This window comes from Phasianus colchicus, chromosome 3, assembly GCF_987193195.1.
Source record: "Phasianus colchicus chromosome 3, bPhaCol1.hap1.1, whole genome shotgun sequence".
Classification (NCBI taxonomy): domain Eukaryota; kingdom Metazoa; phylum Chordata; class Aves; order Galliformes; family Phasianidae; genus Phasianus; species Phasianus colchicus.
This window is the reverse complement of record NC_143438.1, coordinates 32,242,931-32,264,035: the sequence shown is the minus strand read 5'-3', so window position 1 is coordinate 32,264,035 and position 21,105 is coordinate 32,242,931. Positions and strand designations below refer to the sequence as shown.

The following is a 21,105-nucleotide window of genomic DNA, read 5'->3' as shown; positions in this document are numbered from 1 at the left end:
AAGGCACAGCTTCTCAGCTGGCAGGGCTGAATTCCTGTGTGTGTGCTCACACATTGCCATCATCAGTACCACAGGAGTTCACACAGGGATACCTTGAAGGTTTTGGAGAAATTCAATGTTTTGGAGATTAAATCTCTTTTCATGCATTTGTAAATTTTTCTGGATGGAAGAGAAGTCATTTTGTATAACCACAGAGGAGAAACAACAGAGAGCTTACTGAAACTCCTTTCAGGCTCTTGGGAACATAACAGAGGTAGGGTGTTATGTTAATTATGTTAATTATGTTAATAATGATTTCCACAGGCAGCCCATTCAGGAAACTTTAATGGTGCCAGTGCTGTAGTATGCAATGAGATACTGGGATGCTGCTGAACTACAGCCCTGCATGTCGTCTTTACATAAAGGTCTACCATAAAACCTGGTTTGGTGTAGAAAAATTCATTCTGTCTTGGTCAACAAAAACTACATTTCTTCTCATCTTTCTCATTATCATGCTCAAGTGCACCTGGAGCAGAAAGATCTGCCCATAAAGTGTCAGAATTAATAAAAACAGGGGGTTGCAGCTCAGGCTGCTAACAAGAAGCGTGATTAACCACATGGAGGGGGTCAGCACTTAATAACATGAAGCACCAACTGCTTTAGCTGTGGATTTTGTTTGTCCTGTGTAAATCCTGTTCAGAAGTCAGGTGTCTAAGAAAGACAAACCTGTAGGAGTGCTTGTAAGAAGGGCAAAGGAGAGGTTTTGCAGCAATTGGCCAGTTCGGGTGGAATCAGCCCAGGGCACAGAGCTGTTCAGGGTGTGTGACAATGAGTTGCAACCATGATGCGTCTCACAGTCTCTCTGCACTCCTCAGTCTCTTCCTCAGATTCAGTTTCCAGAGGCAGCATTTACTTTCAGGTGCTTGACTGCTTCCATTAGTATCCATTACAGTAGCTAGCACTTTCAGGGGTACTTATCAGTAATGCTTTTTTTTTTTTTTTTGCAGAGTAATGCTCATGGGGGAAATTGGATTTCTAGACCAAGGTTGCTGTGTGAATACTGGTGTTGCAAACATCCCTGCAATGGTGTCTTCAGCTAGATAGACTAAGACTCCCCAGACTTGTTCTGGTGAATACTTACAATCCAATTGGCATGTGGACCTATGTCATGCTACAGTGTCTGCACATCAGTTATGTTGTTTATCTTAACCTACATAGGCATCACATCTTAAATATTAAACACAACTATGAACAAAAGACAGTCCTATGTCTTTCATAGGCTGGAACAGTTTCTATTGACAATTTAGAATGATGCATGGTTTGCTCAATTCCTTGATCTTTCCCCATGAACTGCTCAAGGAAGTCTCTAGTAGTGCACTGGATCCTTCACACCAGGTGGTTAGACAATGTATCTAAACATCTAGACAGCATATGTTCATTTTCACACAGTGTGGTGGTCATCTGTAATCACTTATCTTCAGTTAATATTGGTGCTCTTGTGTATTTACTGACACTTTCTGAGTCCCTGTTTAAAAACTAGACAACTTATACAACCTTAAGATTGTGAAGTGTGCTTAGAAAGTTGACATAAAATAGCAAATTCCGCTCCTCCCGCCTACCTCGCCCAAGTAATAAAACAGAGAAGAAAGGTTTAAGGATTTATTTGTTATTCTTGTTTGCTTGTTTAACACGAATGGTATTTTCATAAAATAAAAATAAAAAACAACACCCTTCATTAAATATTTGAAAACAAATTGTTCTTTCATTCTTCATATATATATGTGGGCATTTTCAAACAAATAGCTAATCCAGAACAATAGTTGCTGGGCAATAGTTCACAATAGAACTCTCAAAATAACAGTTTACAACAGGGGAATGTTTCAAAAATACACAACAAACTAAGAAACATGAGTTCTGGTAGAAATTAACAGGACTGATGCTTCTAAACTAGTTACACACATGGAAAAATCTTCCTGAAATAAACTCCTTGATCTTAATACACTCTTAATACACTGATCTGCAAAGTGTCCACGAACAACAGTTCCACACTTTGTTGTAGAAATAGTTGATAACTTATAAAGTGAGAGTGAATATCCAACATCAGACTGCATCCAACCATGTAAGATGTATGAAGATGTTACTTGAAGATGTTACATGAAGATGTATGAAGTTTCAACTCATTCATTTATACTGAAAAAAAGTATTTTACCCTGTTCATTTCATTTTTTAAAAAAATTTGAGTTGATGTCAAGGACATGAACTATGAAAAAAACTGAAAAAGCATAGCATTTCAACTTCTAATATTAAAAATTAGTGAAGATGTACAAAGTCAAGATATGAGGCTTGAATGTATTGGCATCAATTCACTGTCTAATGTTTGCTAGCTGTGTTGCTGTAACTGCTTGGATGTACACATGAAACACGACAGCTGTGTGGTCACACCTTACACATCCTGAAGGAATTATACACAAGATAAGTTATTTAATCAGATCTGTTCTACTGGGCACTTAGGGCATGTACATGTGGTCAGCTACAACAGCTACACAAAAGTACTAACTCACATTTTCATGGTGCAACCTGCATAAGCTTGGCATCCAGATAACCTCTGGCCTTTCTAGTGACTGTGATCGTATGTCTTTTTTTCCCATGATTAACTTTATTTAAAAATAAAACAAAAAAGAAGAGCCCATGAGAAGCTAATAAATTAATACAACAAAATGAGTAACACCACAAAGGTGAGCAAAAAGACAGACGGAAAATAGAGTATTTGGGAAACAAACATGTTTAAGAATTTTGTTCCATGTTATTTATGCTGAGAAACTGAATTAGGTTGTATACATTACTTCAGAAGATTTATCTTCTGTCTTTTGCTCCTGACTAAAATGAAAACCAGGCAGTAGTAAGAGAAAACTCTGCATCTCCTGGAGGTCTCTGTTAAACTTGGATGGGCATTCACTGAGCTGGATTGTTTTTGGGCTATGTGACAGCTAATTGCCTAGAGCAAATGTTTGGCACTTAATAAAGAAAGAAACCAAAAACTTAACAACACTAATTGAAGGCAAGTAACAGAGAAGATCGGCATTATAAACAAGAAGGTAAACACTTCCTTTTTGGGCTCTAAGGGGTGACCTGTAAGCTCAAAATTTAAGAGCTGTGGAATTGTGCACTTCAGGTCTGGGAACACAGAGACAGTCAGGAAGGGGGAGGGTAGCTACCAGTTCCCAGGCTGCATTTAGGCTCCTAGCTGGGAACACCTGTACAAGCAGTACAGCCAGGTGCAATGACTATCATGGTTCCTGAAAACTAAAAATGTACCAAGTGCACTGGGATGCAGAGGCAGCAGCAGAGCAATGTCTATAATGGCAACACACATTGGGTTACAACTAAAACTTTGAGGAAAAGAAAAAACATAAGTATTCTTAGCGTGAATAACGTACTGTGAGAATATAACTGCAAGTCTACATACTATTTAATATTCAAGCATGTCTCCCCAACTCCAATGTGACTTTAATCAGTTTCTTTACATGTTATTTTAATTACCATTTTTTGGATGTTCATGAAGTCCTGTTTGTGATTTAAGTCTGGAAGACAATGCAAGATTGGTTAATATGAAACATAATTATACTATTCCTTTCTTATATACATGTACACAAACATACATACAATTTTTTATAAATGTATGTATATATGCACACACATTACGTGACAGGCACTTTACTCAATCATGGTTTCTTCCAAAATTCTGCTGAAAAGAAGACAGTGTTGAGACACTGTGCAGAACATCAAGAATAAGGAGCATGACATTATCATCCACTTAAGGAAGAAAAATTCCACTTCTCTGTTGATGGACTATGACCTTCAACTGGGTAAATTACTCTAAATCAAATTGTTTTGCTGCTTCTGATACCTACTGAAGCTTGTATTGCAGACTGCAGTGTAATACAGAGATACACAAACACAGTTTTAGAGCATGCACAGCTCACTACAGCATCTGTTGTTAAACAACACTGCACGTCCCATGCAGATACAAATACAACGAAGAGCAGAAACTGAAATGCAGAATTTACCCACTTCAGGCTACAGCTGTGGTTGTCCCTATCCTTCATAGTAGACTGCATAAATCACCATTCCTTCCTCTATCGTTTTCCTAACATGACATTTTCTACCCTCTTGAACTTCTGTAATTCAACAGCTAGTTCCCAGTATCTCAAATACAACCACATAAGTCTTCCGTTTTGACTTCTGTTTTTGTTCATCAGATTGCCACAATAGTTATCATGTTTGAAAATATCTTTTAAGCCACTTTCCATATGTAAAGCCATAGCAACAGGATCAGTCGCTGCTTTAACTAGCAGATTTTTCTCTATTTCTAGTCTCTGACTTTTAGGTACTACAAAACTGCAGTAGATTTCCTGTCTTTCTTTAAGCCCATCTTCAAATTCTTTTAGTAAAATGTTGGCTCTCTTCTGCCACTCCTCTTCCTTTGCAAGACAGCTTTGGTACAAGGTTCCTGCTGCTCCCGAGCGCAAAAGAACTTCTTTTTCTCTCTCTAACTTCTCTTGCTCCTGTTCTAGGATCCTTCTCTCTTCCACTAGTTTGCGACTCTGGGACACAAGGGCTTCACGGTAACTCAGGGTCCTGTTGCGTTCCTTTTCAAGCTCCAGCTCCAAGTGTGCAACTGCACGACGATTTTCTGTGATTATATCCCGGTACTTGGCTTCCAGGTCTTTTTGTAAAGATGACTGCTTTTTATAATATTCTTTTTTTTCTCTTTCTATTTCTTTCTGACATTCTCTGGTCCAGATCCAGCCTAAAATACATAAACGAGACTACAGTGATCAGCATTGATGGGTATGGACAATTAATTTTGCCCCTGAAGAGGTTATTTAATGGTGAAAACGTTCCTTCCTCCCCCCTCCCACTTGGTGACACTGAGAAGTGGCCAGCAGGGTGACAGAAATGGTTGTTCCTCTCTGCTTTGCCCTTTTGAGGGCCCACCTGGAATACTGCTTCCAGATCTGGGGCTCCTAGCTCAGGAAAGATGTGAAGCTATTGGAGCAGGTCCAGCAGAGGCCACATAGATGATCAGAGGGCTGGAGCACCTCTACTATGAAGACAGGCTGAGGGAGCTAGGCTTGTTCAGCTTGGTGAAGGCTCAGGAGAAATGTGACAGTAGCCTTCCAATATGTAACTGGAGTTTACAAGCATGAGGGCAGTCAAGTTTTTACATGGGTAGATATTGATAGGACAGGAGGGAATGGGTTTAAAACTAAAAGAGAGGAGATTTAGATTAGATGTCAGGGGGATATTTTTTACACAGAGGGTGGTGAAGTACAGGAACAGGCTGCCCCAGGAAGCTGTGGATGTCCTATCCCTGCAGGGCTGGATGGGGCCCTGGGCAACTTGATCTAGTGCACAATTCAGTGGTTGTCAACTCTGCCTGCATCAGGGGGGTTAGAACTAATTGATCTCTGAGATCCCTCATTATTTATTTATTTATTTATTATACAGTTCCATGATATTCACTTCTGTTCACACATCCCACAAAATGTATTTCTGCAGGTCCACGTTTCACAGGAGGTCTCTTTCAAGGATCATGTTTTGTTTGAATGTATCCATTAGTCTTTTTTTTTTTTTTTTTTTTTGCAAGTATGTACACTTATTAAGAAGAAAAAAGGAATTATTGGTAAACAGGATGGAAGTTTTTCATGCATAGACTGCGCTGAGAAATTTTCAGGTCCAGTAAGCAGATATACATCATGATCACTCTGGGGGTTTCCTTGGGGCTCTCTAACATACTTGTTATGAGAGATCTTTCTGAAGTTTATTAAAAGAGATTGAACTCCATGTGTCAAAAAAGGCCACTGCCCCAGTGTTATAAGCAGCGTTACAGTGACATTCCCAAACACAGGCAGGTTCCGGGGACAGCAAACAGAGCAGAAGTCCCCAGCTGGGGCACTGCTTTGTCGCTGAGATTTGCTCTTGTTCAGAGCTTTCACTGCGGTCAGACGCCCAAACACAGCAACGCCCCAGCAGGGCGGATTTGTGCTACTTACGGAAGGCAGCCAAGCCCAGCATGGGGACCAGCAAGGCATAATTCCATCTGCTGCCTTCATCCCTGGGCTCTCTGTGATGCGGCAGAATGTTCCAGTTGGGAGGATCATTTAAGTTATTCATGAAGACACCCTGCACGAACAGGAGATAAACACCGTGTTAGCGCTGTGCCCAGGGACACCGGCCGCTCCCACAGCCGCCGCCAGCGGTGATTCCGCCCCACACCCTGAGTCAAACCAGACCGCTTCCAGAGGAACGAAACCCTCACGCACAGAGTCCCACACACGGGGAACGGCGCTGCCGGCCCCTCAGGCCTCATCGGCCACCTCTGTCCCCGCCTGGCCCTGCCCCGGCCGGCTGCGGGAACAGCGCATACCGCCAGCACCCCTGAGGCCTCCGTGCCGCCGGCAGGCACGACCAGGCAGACGGCCGCGAACACGGAGCCTCGCAGGGTCACCACGTACCGGCCCGGGGCCGCCGCCGCTGTCACTTACTTGCCCGTCCCGCCCCTGCCGGGCCGGCCCATTAGCGTAGAGAAGCGGGGGGTGTCGACGTGAGGGGAGGTCCGAGGGTAAGGCCGCTCAGGCAAACCCCCGCCCGCCGGTTGGTCTGTCCCGCCGGGGCCTCCCGAGTAACGGCGCCGGTAGCGGCGGCCTTGCGCATGCGCGCCGCGGGCTCCTCCGGGGCTGTGCGAAATGGCGGCGGTGGTGACGGCGTCGCGCAGCCTGGCTAAGTGCTGGCTGCGGCCGGCAGCGCGGGCGGTGAGTGGCGTTCTCACCCTGCCGGGCTCGTCTGAGTCCGACTCCCTCTCTCCTTCCTTCTTCCCGCAGGCGGCCCGGCTGAGCGGGAAGCCTCCGGCCTCGGGGCTGGCGCGAGATCCCCCCGGGCGGGGGCCGGGCGCCGCGGGCACGGGGCTCCGCGTGTGCTGCTGCCGCCGCCGGAGCGGCGCGCCCGGCCCCGTCCCGCCGCGCGCGGGGCATCCCCTGTGCCGCGTCTCCGCGGTGACCTTGGCGGGGGAACCGGCCCCGGGGCGCGGGGTGAGGCCGAGAGCCGGAGCTCCGCGGCGGGCTCTCCTCGGGCTGGGGGCTCTGTCTGCAGTTCTTTATTTTGGAGCGAGGCCCTGGGCGCTCGGGGGCTGCTCGGCGCGGCCCCATTTCTGCTCCTGGCTGGGAGCCTGCGGGCGCGGCTGCGGTTGAAGGGCGTGCTGCGAAGGTCCGTTCCCTGCAGCGAGCTGGCGGATCTAAGCGCCTTCTGCCCAGGCCTCTGGGTAGAAACCGTGCTGCGCACTCCTGTGAGGTCTTCGTGGAAAGCTGGACAGCGTCCATGTTACTGGAGCTTGGCTGTGCGGGGAGTGTGTCTCAAACATCTGGCAGCTTTACTTCAGCGAATCTGTAGAGGATCATCAGTGAAGGCTGAGAATAGAACGGTTGGAAGGGACCTGTGAAGATCACACGGTCCAACAGCTTGTTTTTTATCTTGAGAAGTGGGAGCTTTCTGTTTGTTCTTGTTTGTGGGGAGCTTGTGATGATGAAAGAGGCACAGGGAAGGAAAGCTCACAGCACACCTGTAGTTGACCCCATCTCGTAAGGTGGCAGTCGGCCTCTTCTCTCAGGTAGCAACAATTAGATGAGAGATGATGGCCCAAACTGCACCAGGAGAAGCTCAAGTTGCATATTAGAAGTTTCTTCTCAGTGTGGTGAGGCAGTGTCACAGGCTTCCCAGGGAGGCAGTGGAGTCACTGTCCTTGGAGATGTTCAGGAAACGTGTGGATGTGGCACTGAGGACACGGTTAGTGGGCACGGTGGGGATGGATTGACAGCCAGACTAGATGAGCTGAGTGGTCTTTTCTATCCTTAATGACTCTACATGTGCAGGAGAGAGACTCCTAATTGGAGAAAGAGGCTTAAAGAGTGTGTTTATGTTCTGAATGCTAGTGAAATAGCTCTGATTGGACCTTTGATTTTTATTTATTTATTTTTTTTAAGGCTCACAGTGTACCTGGTAGCATAAACAGCTCAGGGTTAGTATGATCAATATGTTCTTTAAATATGGTACTTTTTGTGTGAATAGGAATAGCAGTTCTGAAAGCTTCTGTTTTAACAGAAGCTAAGATGTGAGAAGGAATCTGCTAGAGTTGTGTGGTTTTTCTTTTTGCTTTTTTTAATGTGTTTCCAGATGGAAAAACATATTCCCAAAGTTAACAGTCCTAGGACTATGGAAGTGTGGTATAGCCACTTACAGATTTTTTGAAAACGAAATTATTTCTAAGGCATGGCTGAAAGTCTCCAGAAATAACTGGAGACTGTCATTTCTGAGGGAGAAAATATGGGTCAATATCTCTTTATGCTTTAGGGCATAACCACGGTTAATGAAGGTGACTTAATATGAAAAGTAAGGTGGATATAGAATTGTCCCAGAGTGTAGTAAGAGAGCAAGGTGGAAGCGGAAGAGTCATTTCTTTAAGAAGTACTAATGGAATTAATTAGTTATAGCTGTTCATACTAATCTTGTTTAATTAGGTAAGAACCTAATTCCCTTGGCTATAAAAAAAAAAAAAAAAAAAACAAACCAACAAAACAGAAGTGTGTCAGCAAGTTTGATGATACATCAGATTCACTGTTACGCAAGATCATATGAAGGAACAGTAAAAGAGATGATAAAGCTGGGTCAACTAAAGGGTAATGTACTTCAATTAGAAAGTGGTCATTGGGAAGTGACAGAGAAGGAGGACCTGCTTGTTAGTGTTTGCAACTGCTGGGTGATGAGACCATGGCTGCAACAATTGCTGGGAAAAGCAAATTCAGTCTAAAAATGCTCCAGGGTGATACCTCAAATAGAGAAGTGCTGATATTGCATTACCAATCGCTGTTATGACCGTGTTGCTCTTCTAATCAAACATACGTGCTCAGTTAGGTACGTTTTTTAACAATGTAGAGTAGGAATAGTAGATGCCAATAAATTGATGAAATATACTGTGAGCATTAAAACTCTGATTCCTTTAAATTACTTAAGGTGGATACTGGTGGATTGAGGTATTAGGTTTGGTCGTTGTTTTTGTTTTATTGGTTTTGAATGTGGTAGGGAAGACGGATTAACACTGCAGAAAGGGTAAGTGCCCTGTGCTTCATTCAGATATGAACACATTGTTCTAAATCAGTCACTGATCGCAGAGAATGAAAACAACAAGAACAGACTTGGCTTTTGAAGCAACAATAATCAGGAACAGCCTTCCCCACCACTGGTTTTTTTTTTTTAATTCATTACTTTTAAGCACCTGAAATAATTCAAATTCTCAGCATTGTTTGACCTAAGAGAAGTATTTTACAGTAATTCCTGTGGTTGTCATAAAGCTGTCTTCATCTTTGCTTACGTAAGAGAAAATTGGAATAACGTACCATATTGACTGCAAACATACTTTTATCACTGCAGCCGCAGGTAGGTCTGAGAGACTGGTTAGTGATCCGATGGTCTGTTACATCCTTTTACTTGCAGGTTGATCTTTCATCCGGTCAAAACTTTGAATGCTTTCACAACTGAGTGTAAGAGAGCCCAAATTTCACTGCATTTATTTCTGAAATACATTGATGCAGTGCACAGCCTGATCTTGTGGGTGGCAAGGGCCATGGGCTTGGACCTGTGTGGGCTTTAAGGTTCCTTCCAACCCAAACTAGTCAGTTATGGTTCATGATTCTTGAATCAGTGATGAGTAAATGGTTACTGTAACATAGAATAGTTGAGTATGCTGAAATTCTTCCTCATGAAAAGATTTGTTTCATAATAGTTGTCTTGATTTCTTTCTACAGTGGCCAGCAGCATGCCAGACTCTTGCACGCAACTTTCACTTTACAGTCGATGGAAAGAAAAGTGCTTCTGCCAAAGTTTCTGATTCGGTACGTTCATACTTCTCTCTATCTCAAGTAACAGATCAGTTAACACCTAATGTATCAGAGACACAGAAGAATACAGCTCGCTGTGTTGCGTCTAGTTCTTGTTTTAGTGGAGTGTTGTGCTCAAGTACATGGTGAGATTGAGTTGCTGAAATATATTGCGTATGTATGAATAACCTCAAGTTAGCTTGAAATACTTGTGATAACAAACACATTATTATTTTTTTCCAGATTTCTACACAATATCCAGTTGTGGACCATGAGTTTGATGCAGTTGTTGTGGGTGCAGGAGGAGCAGGCCTGCGGGCTGCATTTGGTTTGTCTGAGGCTGGGTTTAATACAGCGTGTGTTACAAAGCTGTTTCCCACCAGGTCTCACACTGTTGCTGCGCAGGTGAGAAATGAGGTGGAACATATGCTTAGAGATACCTACTGTAAGAAAGGTGATATGGATATGCACAGGTGTATCGGTATGGCCTCTGTGAACATTATATATCTCTCCAAAATAATTTCAACTAAATTTATACATGTAGCTTCTATTCAGTTCTCTTTTTTGTTGCATTCCGCGTAGCTTTGCAGTTTGTTTTGTTCCACTAAACAGAGCAAAATAGGTGTGGCTCCAGGCTGCCTGGTCTAGAGGTTGGCAACCCTGCCCATGGCAGGGGGTTTGAATCTGAATGATCTTTGAGGTCCTTTTCAACCCAGGCCATTCTATGATAAAGAGCCATTGCGAAAATGATAAATTGCATGCATTTTTTTCACAGCCTCTTTAAATCTGTATTTACTTATATATTGAGGCATGAATTATACGAAATTCTAACGGGAACCAGGGAAATTCTAATAAGGCTGTACTTCACAGATTTAATTCCAGGAAAATGTATTTTTACTTTCAGGGAGGGATCAACGCAGCTTTGGGGAACATGGAAGATGATAACTGGAGGTGGCATTTCTATGACACAGTGAAAGGGTCTGACTGGCTGGGTGACCAGGATGCCATACACTACATGACTGAGCAAGCCCCAGCTGCAGTGATAGAGGTGAGCTTTGGTGACATTGATGATAACTATTTACAATGGACTAGCGCTCAGAGTGGTTTCTCACTAGGAACACAGTGAACTAACTTGCTGCTTATTATGCACAACTGATTCTTTTATTTGATTTAACAGCTGGAAAACTATGGGATGCCATTCAGTAGAACAGAGGAAGGAAAAATCTACCAGCGTGCATTTGGAGGACAGAGTCTTCAGTTTGGAAAAGGAGGACAGGCTCACAGATGCTGTTGTGTTGCAGACAGGACAGGACACTCGCTCTTGCATACTCTGTATGGCAGGGTAAGGAGCTGTGAAGTAAAACTTGATTTGTTTGTTTTTTGTAAGTTTTGGCGGTATTTTAATTCCTTTTTTTGAATGGTATTTTCTGGTGTTGGATGTACACAAAAAAAACTTGCATGCCTATCAATGAGGAATCTGGGAAAATTTCCTTTCTTTGCGAGGCACCGTGGAAGGGTATAGGCTGCGTGATGCTTGCTTTTCTTTGTCAAGAGTACACAGAAATTAGAATATATTGAAAGATTGTATTTGTAGTGGATGTCTGTCTTGAAAACAGTGGATGTTAAGTAGCTGTTAGTTTTGTGGTCTGAAGTAGTTCTTCATTGTTGCTGCTTCTGTATCTGTTCACTAGATCCAGACAGAACTTATCTAAGCCTTCCTCAAAATCTTCTTTTTTTCCTCAAAAAAAAAAAAAGTGGTGTTGGGGAACTCTGATAAAGGATACCAGGCACCATTTTTTTCCCTTATAAAACAGGGAGCAGGGAGAAATGAAGCATAAATGCATAAAGGGCAACATGGTCTCCTGGTGTTTTCTTTATGGAAATAAATTACTAGACTTGTAGCATTTGATCCCGTTGATTCTACAAACTGTAACTGTGGAAAAAACTTCATTCTTTTTAATGGTACTAAAGTACTTGAAACCTGAAGTTTATGCCTAGTAATTATTTATTTACTTAGTGGTTAGCTAATTTCTGTCCTTCAGGTTACACATACTGCTGCAATAAAAACGCTTAGCAGTTCTGATCCTTGAGGGCATGAAAGAATGTCTTTAGCTTGGTGATGCCTGCTGGCTGTTTATGGCTTCCAGAAGCGTATTCTGCTTTTCTGAGAGACCTCATAATACGTGCTTATATGAGCAACAAGAACTGCAGCTGACTGAAGTGCTGCCAAACACAGTGAAAATTCATCCTGCTGACTAGCTATGAATTCTCAGAATTGAGTGGTTTGGTAACTATATGCATTTGAGCTAGATCAGGCTTGTTAGTAGATTTTTATGGAGATTTCTAGAGGGAACTGGCTTCTCTGATGGTTGGTGGAAGGCTGTTTTTTCCATTGTGATACAGTCTGCTTGCAGTCTGACAGTTTTGAGAAGAGGCTACTTAGGTGTGTGGGGTATTGTTGTTAAAATTCCTTTTTTAATTCTTTTTTATTTTTCTCCAGTCTCTAAGATATGATACCAGCTACTTTGTTGAATATTTTGCCTTGGACTTGCTGATGGAAAATGGAGAATGTCGTGGTGTTATTGCTCTTTGCATAGAAGATGGCACTATACATCGTTTTAGAGCAAAGAACACTGTCATTGCCACTGGGTAATGTAATATTTATGGTAATCTTGAGAGTGCTGCTATTTAGAGGGCTGCTTGTCTTGTACGTGTGTCTGACTCCATAGTATAGAGATGACATACTGACTTGAGGGGAAAAGAAAAAAGCAGTTATGTTTTTCCCCTTCAATCAAAAGCAGCATTACTGTGAACTCTATCATTTCCTAGGGTAAGAAAGCATCTGTTACATTTTACTAAGGTATAAATTTATAAGAAGTCTAACTGTAAATTCTAGAATAATGACATAAAATTGAAATGTTTAAGAGCATTATGTATGGTCCAAATATCTTAAGTTGCTAAAAAACGTGCTTTAGAAAGCAGACATTGTGATGTTACCAAAGTATGTATATTTCCTTAAGATTCTGAATTTCCAGTAGTAAACAGCTTTTTCAAGGTTCTTGAGAATCTGTTGTATTAAGATAACAAAATTCTTAGTCTGATCACTGTGGGATGAAGCTGTCAGAAGATAAGTGTAACTTTACATCGCTGGTTGCAGAAATTTGTGTATGTGTACTGGAGCACTATTTGGATTAGAGTTCTGCTGCTTATTGTTTCTTATCTGTTTCAGTGTGATAGATATGTTTATAAACATCTTGCATAGAAAAATGAGCTTGCTGGTTGAAATCCGGCTTTATTAAAATAACCGTGGCTTTAATACTGAAGTAATTCGAGCTACTTACAATAAGTAGTTTAATATTTCTTGTGAGATTTTATCCTGAAACTAAGGGAGTATTGGCAGTGCTCAGAAACATTGGAAGCTAATATCTTTGCTGTATTCGTGAGAATTTACTGTTAGTGAATTTTAGAGAAGCAACTTTTCAGATCTAAGCATGTCAAATCGGGGCCATGTGTATACATATGTAAGTCATTTTGCTAAAACTGCTAGTAATAGTTTAAATGGAGACTAATCTTTCTCAAGTAATTTTGTCATTAGCCATTTTTCAGGTGAGGCTGACTATAACAGGACTACATCAGTTTTCTTTTGTTTTAGTTGAACTTAGGAAAAGCTAGGTATTTTGATATTACTCTTAGGTAATTATCCCTTAGGTATTTTGCTTATTGCTCTTTTCTAGTTCTATCACTTTGCAGACAGTATAGCTGAGAGTGTGATTAGATAATTTTTTGGTAATTCTGTTAACTGTGTTCTGCAGGGGGTATGGACGTACTTACTTCAGCTGTACATCTGCTCACACTAGTACAGGTGATGGCACTGCTATGGTTACACGAGCTGGCCTTCCTTGCCAGGACTTGGAGTTTGTACAGTTTCACCCTACAGGTATGGAATATAATTACAGACTATAAAATAATATAGGTAACTTTTTAGTATCATGAAATTTTTTTGTGTGGTTTTAAAATGTGCTTAAGTCAGTTTGCATTTTTCTGCTGCGCTTCATTACTTTGTTAATTGCTTGTAGGGGAATGTTCAGACTTGTCTGCAGCTGTTGTAGAATATAAATCTGAGAGTAAAACTATTCCCCTATGAGAGGTCAGAGCTGATGTAATACCAGTGTTAAATATAAAGGGTGCTGCTTTTTCAAGTTGAAACTCCTATTCCTCTGAAATGTGTGCTGCTTTTTGTGCTCAAAATAAGATGTTTAATAATAAATTAAGGAACAGTGGGATAGATTCATATGCCTAAGGAGTTTCACATAAGGATATGCTGTGAAAATGGGGTAGTTGAAGTAAAAATGTATATTTCTGACTGGGGTTTTGCACAGTATCAGTATCTAAACTGGAGGCAGCAGTGGTCACAGACTAAGAAATAAAGATCTATTATTTTTTGCTTGTTGCTAAATAAATGCTGAGTTTTAACTTTTGGCAAGTGATGAGTTTTTTTTGTATTGTTTACTTCTACAATGTTATTAGTTAATCCTGTCAAGGGTTATGTCAGTGTTCATTTGATGTAACTGAGGCTTTTATAGTCAGAGAAGCTTTATTATTTGTAATTCCGTAGCTTTTAATATAATTATCAGGTACATGGGATGTCAGCATTTTTATTTTTCTATGATGACCAGTGCTGAAGACTCTCCTTTCTGATAAGGAAGGTCTTACCGAGTAAGCTTTTACATTTAACACAGTTTGAAGCCTTCTTGTGCTGTCTTAGCGCAGGAGAAGAGGCAAGAAAGATGAGTAGGCAGAACTTAAGATGATCAGTTTTGGAAATCTTGAACAAAGTAATTGATGAAGGTCTACAAAATCTCTGGAAAATTCTCCTCACATATTGACAGGTGCAGATCTCTTCTGGTTGTAATACTTTAGATACCACAAGTCTTCCAAATGAACTTGCTCACTGTCCAGTAAGAATACTTGATAGGAATTACTCTACTTGTTTCATATTGGCCACAGGTGACACTTATTGGCAGGTAATACTAAGGTAGAAAAAAAGTCTAGCCATGTGACTTGTTTGCATTACCTTGCTCCTGCAACCTTGCTTGTCTTGGTTAGGAAATTCTCAAATCTTTTATTTGATGGCTATTTTCTTTGCAGGTATCTATGGGGCTGGCTGCCTCATAACAGAAGGATGTCGTGGAGAAGGAGGTATTCTAATTAACAGTCAAGGTGAAAGGTTTATGGAGAGATATGCACCTGTTGCTAAAGATCTGGCTTCCAGGGATGTTGTGTCTCGCTCTATGACCATAGAGATAAGGGAAGGAAGGTTAGTTAAATATTCTAATAAAGCTTCAGAATGAATGCTTCATCATACTAGGTTATATGCAGTGCGGTAGTTTATTTGTTAAATACCTGAATACTGCTTTTGGCACAAAAAATTTTACTTATTCCTTACTAATGTGCCCTAGGAGGGGGAACGTAAGATGTTACGGATTTTGTGATCTAATTCTTTGTGTCTAGGGACAGTTGTTCAATTATCATAAACTTTTACATCTATCTATGGAGATGCAGTTGTTTAAAGTCTTAAATACTGTGAATTGTTGTGAGAAAAAAGCTGGATGATGAAAAATACACTTTTGCCAAGGTCAATGGCTTTAAAAAATGCTAGATATTCTTTTTTTTGTCAAAGATGGATTTTAAAATCTTTTTTTTTTTTTTTTTTGCAAAGGCTATCACAAGTGAAACAAGTTAGCTTAAAAAAATTACTAGCTTCTGCAGAATTTCTGTTGTGTTCCAATGCTGAAATTCTTGTTTTATAGGGGTTGTGGCCCTGAAAAAGATCATGTGTATTTGCAGTTGCACCATTTACCACCCCAGCAGCTGGCAACTCGTCTCCCAGGGATTTCAGAAACAGCTATGATATTTGCAGGAGTTGATGTCACTAAAGAGCCTATTCCCGTTCTGCCTACTGTGCATTATAATATGGGAGGTATTCCTACTAACTACAAGGGACAGGTAAGTAATACAGATCATTTTTAGTGGCTGAATTTTCATCTGGTTTTAGGAAATGATTATCCAAATATAAATGTAAGAGTGCTGAAGAACATTAACTTAATAACGTTAGAGCGTTTAAAACACACAATGAAGTTTGGTTTTGTAAATCATGTTCCAGTCCATCTGGAGATGGAAATCTGGAAAACTTGTAAAGTGAAGTTAACAGTTACTGTCGTATCTGTCAAGAATTCTAACTATCAACTTGAGGATAAGATACAGTTGAGGGATCAAACTAGGACTCTGTTACAATTAAGTTAATACATATTAATTCTCTTTACCTCCTGTAATCACAGATTCCTTCAACTTAAACTATTTAGATATCAACTTGATAGTGTCAGCTGATTCACTTATTTTTTTCTAGTACATTGCATCCTACTTTCTGAATACAGATTTTTCCCTTGGTAATGTGTACAGGTCAGATTGGTATCCTCTGCTTTTCTAACATTCTGCAAAACTGTGAAGTAGTATATGGTTATGTTAAGTACTGTTGAATAAACTGTAGATTTTAGTGCTATCTGTATTTACATAATGTTATTAAACTAAGTTGTTTAATAGATTTAGATTTGGGGAAAACTTCAGATGGTGTTTTGTCCTTACTTGCACATGGCACTTGAAAAATGAGGAGGCTTGCATTCTTAAGCTGTTTGAGAAATGAGTATTAATTGGCTGTCTGCAATGGTAGGTGATCACTCATGTGAATGGAGAGGATAAGGTGGTACCTGGCTTATATGCTTGTGGGGAAGCAGCGTCTGCATCTGTCCACGGTGCTAATCGACTTGGAGCAAACTCCCTTTTGGATCTGGTGGTCTTTGGTCGTGCTTGTGCCCTTACTATTGCAGAGACCTGCAAGCCTGGTAAGCATTAGTGTTAGTCTTACTATTATGGAGGCGTTTGATTTGCTACTTGCTTTACGAGTTGTTTACCTACTTCAAATTCAGAAGGCAAGACCTAGACAATTATTTGTTAGAAAATTGAAGAATTGATATTTATACTACTTATATGCAGATTCTTAAGTGTGCTACTTGTCCTTAAGGCTTGCTTTGTGAGCTTATCCACTTGAAACTGGTACTCTCAGTGCTACTGGCAAAAACAGTTGAAATTTTGCACAGTTCAGTAAAGTATGATGTTGAACATGAAGACTTCCCTACATTCTGTGTAAGTGTCCTTTGCTTTTACACTTCTTTCATTTAGTGGGATTTGCTGCTGCCTTGTTGATATACAAGGTGGACTACACATGCAAGTGATAGGAAAAAAATAGTAAAAATTGTAACATGCTCTTCCTTCTATATATGTTATCACTGTTGTATGTTACTACTAAAATAATTTGGTTCAGCAGTAGCTACTAAGCTTGAAGTTAAAAACAAAACAAAGCAAACCCAAAAAACAATGAAACATTCTAAGAGGCAGATAGAGGCAGTTACCTTGCAAGAGTGGCTGAATTCCAGTAGTTTTTATCTGTTTTCTCATAGTTTGACCATGCAGAGTGAGACTGATAAAAAATAAATGGCAGCAAACTTCTACCTTCCTCCCCTTGCCCCAGCATGTATGGAGTGGTCTGTGATATAATCCCCTTGGATCTAGCAGTGCTTTTTGGTTCTGGGTTGTATAAATGTTTTATTTGGATTAGTCCTGTGGCTCCTCTGAGTTTGAAGTTGTGGGAAACTTCTTACTAGTCTGAATGCAGAACTGCACAGATGAAGTGTGTTAGTCAGATGTTGCTTGCTTGTTTAGTTTAATGATGTTTGTCAACCAGCAACAGGTGTTTTCTGTGTTGGAGGGAAGATGCAGAAATCTCATGTAGCTGCCAAGCTTATTGGCTGAATCCTGGTTGTAAACAGGGACCAAGAGAAGATGGGAGATCTGGGGATGAGGAGATGAGGCAAGTATAGGAGGGAAATAATGAGCTACATCCAGTGAAAGTTATCGCACAATTCAGAACAATTTGCACCAAGTGCAGTTTTTAAGGAGTTAGCAGCAGAACTTAGCCTGACCTGAAATTTCCATATCAACTATCACAGGAAAATAAAAATAAAATATTCCCCTAGGAACTCTATCTTTAAAGTGCTATGAAAACTATAGGTTTGGGAAAATTGGAGTCAACTTATGTCTCAGACAAAGAAAACAGATCTGAGTTACAGTCATTACGACTTTATGAATCTGCCAGAAACATTCACCTACTAAACTCACTAAAATTTTCTTAATAGGAGAACCAGTCCCCTCCATTAAACCAAATGCTGGTGAAGAATCAGTTGCTAATCTTGACAAATTAAGATTTGCTGATGGAACCATAAGAACTTCAGAAGTACGACTTAACATGCAGAAGGTAAGCTTGGTGCAGAATAAGGCAGAAAACAATTGCAAGCAGAAGAGATGGAGTGGTCACTTTGCTAAGTGACCACTTTTTTTTATTTGCCTTGCAGAAATAAAAAGGAGTATGAGAAGATGTATGTGTACAATAAAGCTGTATCTCTGTTTCCTTTGCTGTTTCTTTGCTTTGTGAATATTCTGTTATCCCACTGTATAAGAGAGAGGGTTTTCCTCTGTTTGAGGTGAACAGAAAAATGTTTTCTTCTGGCTGCAAATGTGCCTGAAGTCAGAAAAGCTCTGTATCAAGCTCTTCTAGAATTAAATTATGTGGAATATTATGCACGTACAGCATGTGAAATTGATCTTTTTTTACTGTCTTGCAGACAATGCAAAGCCATGCCGCTGTATTTCGTACTGGCTCTATACTACAAGAAGGCTGTGAAATACTTAGCCAAATTTATCGTGATCTAGCTCATCTGAAGACATTTGACAGAGGTAATTTGATAGCAAAGAATTACTGAGGTGACTGTTTGTTTTTCTTCCATAAACCTTCTGTTTTCTTTTGTCTAAAATTGACTCGACTTGACTATTTTGAATCTTTAGATCCCTAATTGCTAAGCATGGAAATCAGCAAAGTAATTGATCTTATTAGGCACTTTCTAGTGGTGTACTACTTCAAAGAACATGATGTGAATTTGTTCACATGCTAAGGGGAACTTCAGAAATATGTTTTGAAAAGGCCAGTGAGTTGCAGAAAGATGGCAAGACACTTTTATTTTTAGATTGAATGCTCAATTTTATTTCTTCATCTGAGCAGATAGCTCTCACACAGATACTGTCATGTCTTTTAGTATAGCTTAAGACTTGATTAATTAAGTGCAACTGGTGGTGTAGGTTTTCTCTGCTCAAGCTGTGTATTTCTTTCCAGCTACTGTGTTCTTCTTTAGACATGTATTCAAACACTGAAATTAGAGCAGTCTCTCCAGGACAACTCTCACCAAGCATCAAGAAAAGAAGTGTTGTGATATAACATAGGAAATAAAATGAAGTATGTTCATGTAAAGAACTTGGGGTCTGCATTGGAGATACTTAAGGGGAACCTTGAATATCTAGCAAGCTGGCTTCTTTTTTCAGTCTGAGGGGAAACCCCTGGGTTGTCTGGGTCTTTTAGACAACCACTTAAAAAAAAAAAAAAAACAACCATCTGGCCTCATCCTGTCAGCTGAAATGAGGTGTAGGAACTGAATTGTAAGTTGTACATAAAGCAGGTGAGAATCGCTATTATAACTTGGTCTCAGAAGTGCACATGCATTCAGCAATGCACCTGGACACTTTTTTGTAATAGTTCTAGATTTTTTTCTAAGGCTGCAGGCATCAGTGTAGAGCCTTCTTGGAAATACTGAGTAATTCAGTATTGGAGACTGTGATTGCATTCTGTAGAGCATGGACTAGTTTGACTGTGTGTATCAGCATTAGATTAGAAGTAAATTAAGAAAAAACTTTTTGTAGAACGCCTTCCACAGTGTTTCAAATTTTACTAGGTATTGTGTGGAACACTGATTTGGTGGAGACCCTCGAACTGCAAAACCTGATGCTTTGTGCCCTGCAGACCATTTATGGTGCTGAGGCTCGCAAAGAATCCCGAGGTGCTCATGCCAGAGAGGACTATAAGGTATGTATTTTATGTGGCCTGGATGTAGCATTGAATTTGCTGTCCTTAATGTTCCAGTGCATGCATTGGAATGATTAGGGAAATCTGGAACAGGACTACAGTAATAATAAGGTTGTCAATGTGCAAACAGGGTTGAAGGCAGAATAATTTTATGTAAGGAACATGATTTTAATACTGAAGCTTAACAAGGACTTTGAATTTTGGCACGGGCAGTATTAAAATAAAGCTTGCTGGCTGTTAGGAGATCCATTGTAGTTGCAGCCAATAATGTGATTCTGAAGTGATCTGCAGATGCCAATTTCTTGTCTATTTTAACATTTTCTCCTTAGCTACGGGTAGATGAGTTTGACTATTCTAAGCCACTCCAGGGCCAACAGAAGAGGCCATTTGAAGAGCATTGGAGGAAGCACACCCTTTCATATGTGGATGTCAAGTCAGGGAAGGTATGCTGTCTGGTTGAGAGTTTCCCTGTCAGCAGGAAGCAGTCCTGTTGGTCAGCTGTTGATAGCATTCTTTTTAAATATATAGTCTTCCTATACCATTTCTGATCAGGCTTTTGGTTTTAATAGATTCAATTGGTTGGTAAATTGGTAGAACTTAAATGTTTATTGAGGGTTACCATATGTTTGTTTTCCATATTAATGAATAATGGGGAAATGGTTTAACATAAGTAATTGTTGCCCATGTTATTTGGTCACTCCTGTTAACTAGCCTGTCTTTGTTAGATATGAGATTCCTTTACCTTGATTTTTTTTTTTTCCCTCCGTTCTTTTTTTATTTTAGGTTACCTTGAAATACAGACCTGTAATTGACAGAACTTTGAACGAAGAAGATTGTTCAAGTGTTCCGCCTGCTATTCGCTCATACTAGTAACTTAGATTCAACTTGCAGTCCTCTCCCAGAGAGGGTTGATGTACATATGCATAGCAGAAGCGAATCAAAATACTGCTCTTATCTATCAGTGAATGGAAAAATGTTGCTTCAAGGTTTTGCTAACTTATGTTCTGTTCTTTGGCTTACTTCGTAACTATGAAAGTGGAATGCTTGTGTTGTTTCACTCATCTTCCACAGCTCAAAGGGAAAACACAAAATGTGTCTAAATAAAGTCATCAGAAGTTGTGTCCCAGTATTTGTATTTATTTTGAATATGCTGGTATGTATGTAACTATACAC

At 40.4% G+C, this 21,105-nt stretch overlaps 2 protein-coding genes across 5 annotated transcripts; one reads left to right on the top strand and one right to left on the bottom strand.

The window, feature by feature from the left end:
* Positions 1–1,643: 1,643 nt before the first annotated feature.
* On the bottom strand, positions 1,644–6,665 carry CCDC127 (coiled-coil domain containing 127). Of its 4 annotated transcripts, none has more exons than XM_031589132.2 (3): positions 6,528–6,665; positions 6,036–6,165; positions 1,644–4,789 (listed from the first exon to the last, which is right to left on the bottom strand). In XM_031589132.2, the coding sequence occupies exons 2-3, from the start codon at positions 6,154–6,156 to the stop codon at positions 4,116–4,118; spliced, it is 795 nt and encodes a 264-aa protein (XP_031444992.1). In that variant the 5' UTR covers positions 6,157–6,165; positions 6,528–6,665; the 3' UTR covers positions 1,644–4,115. The 4 variants fall into 4 exon arrangements, with proteins under 4 accessions (XP_031444992.1, XP_031444994.1, XP_089993368.1 ...); XM_031589134.2 differs by having other exon boundaries at positions 6,498–6,624; XM_090137242.1 differs by lacking the exon at positions 6,528–6,665 and adding an exon at positions 6,410–6,501.
* SDHA (succinate dehydrogenase complex flavoprotein subunit A) lies at positions 6,659–21,105 on the top strand. The gene is made up of 15 exons (XM_031589125.2): positions 6,659–6,794; positions 9,837–9,923; positions 10,152–10,313; positions 10,813–10,956; positions 11,086–11,250; positions 12,409–12,557; positions 13,721–13,845; positions 15,057–15,225; positions 15,719–15,914; positions 16,636–16,807; positions 18,158–18,276; positions 18,644–18,755; positions 19,802–19,932; positions 20,262–20,375; positions 20,716–21,105. The coding sequence occupies exons 1-15, from the start codon at positions 6,729–6,731 to the stop codon at positions 20,800–20,802; spliced, it is 1,998 nt and encodes a 665-aa protein (XP_031444985.1). The 5' UTR covers positions 6,659–6,728; the 3' UTR covers positions 20,803–21,105.

What these genes read in the sequence shown, in the direction of transcription:
- SDHA (XM_031589125.2), top strand. Translation starts at nt 6,729, where the DNA reads ATGGCGGCGGTGGTGACGGCGTCGCGCAGCCTGGCTAAGTGCTGGCTG. An exon ending in CTGCCAAAGTTTCTGATTCG is followed by an intron (nt 9,924 to 10,151) that starts GTACGTTCATAC and finishes ATTTTTTTCCAG; the next exon opens with ATTTCTACACAATATCCAGT. An exon ending in TACGACTTAACATGCAGAAG is followed by an intron (nt 18,277 to 18,643) that starts GTAAGCTTGGTG and finishes ACTGTCTTGCAG; the next exon opens with ACAATGCAAAGCCATGCCGC.
- CCDC127 (XM_031589132.2), bottom strand. Translation starts at nt 6,156, where the DNA reads ATGAATAACTTAAATGATCCTCCCAACTGGAACATTCTGCCGCATCAC. An exon ending in GCTGGGCTTGGCTGCCTTCC is followed by an intron (nt 4,790 to 6,035) that starts GTAAGTAGCACA and finishes TATGTATTTTAG; the next exon opens with GCTGGATCTGGACCAGAGAA.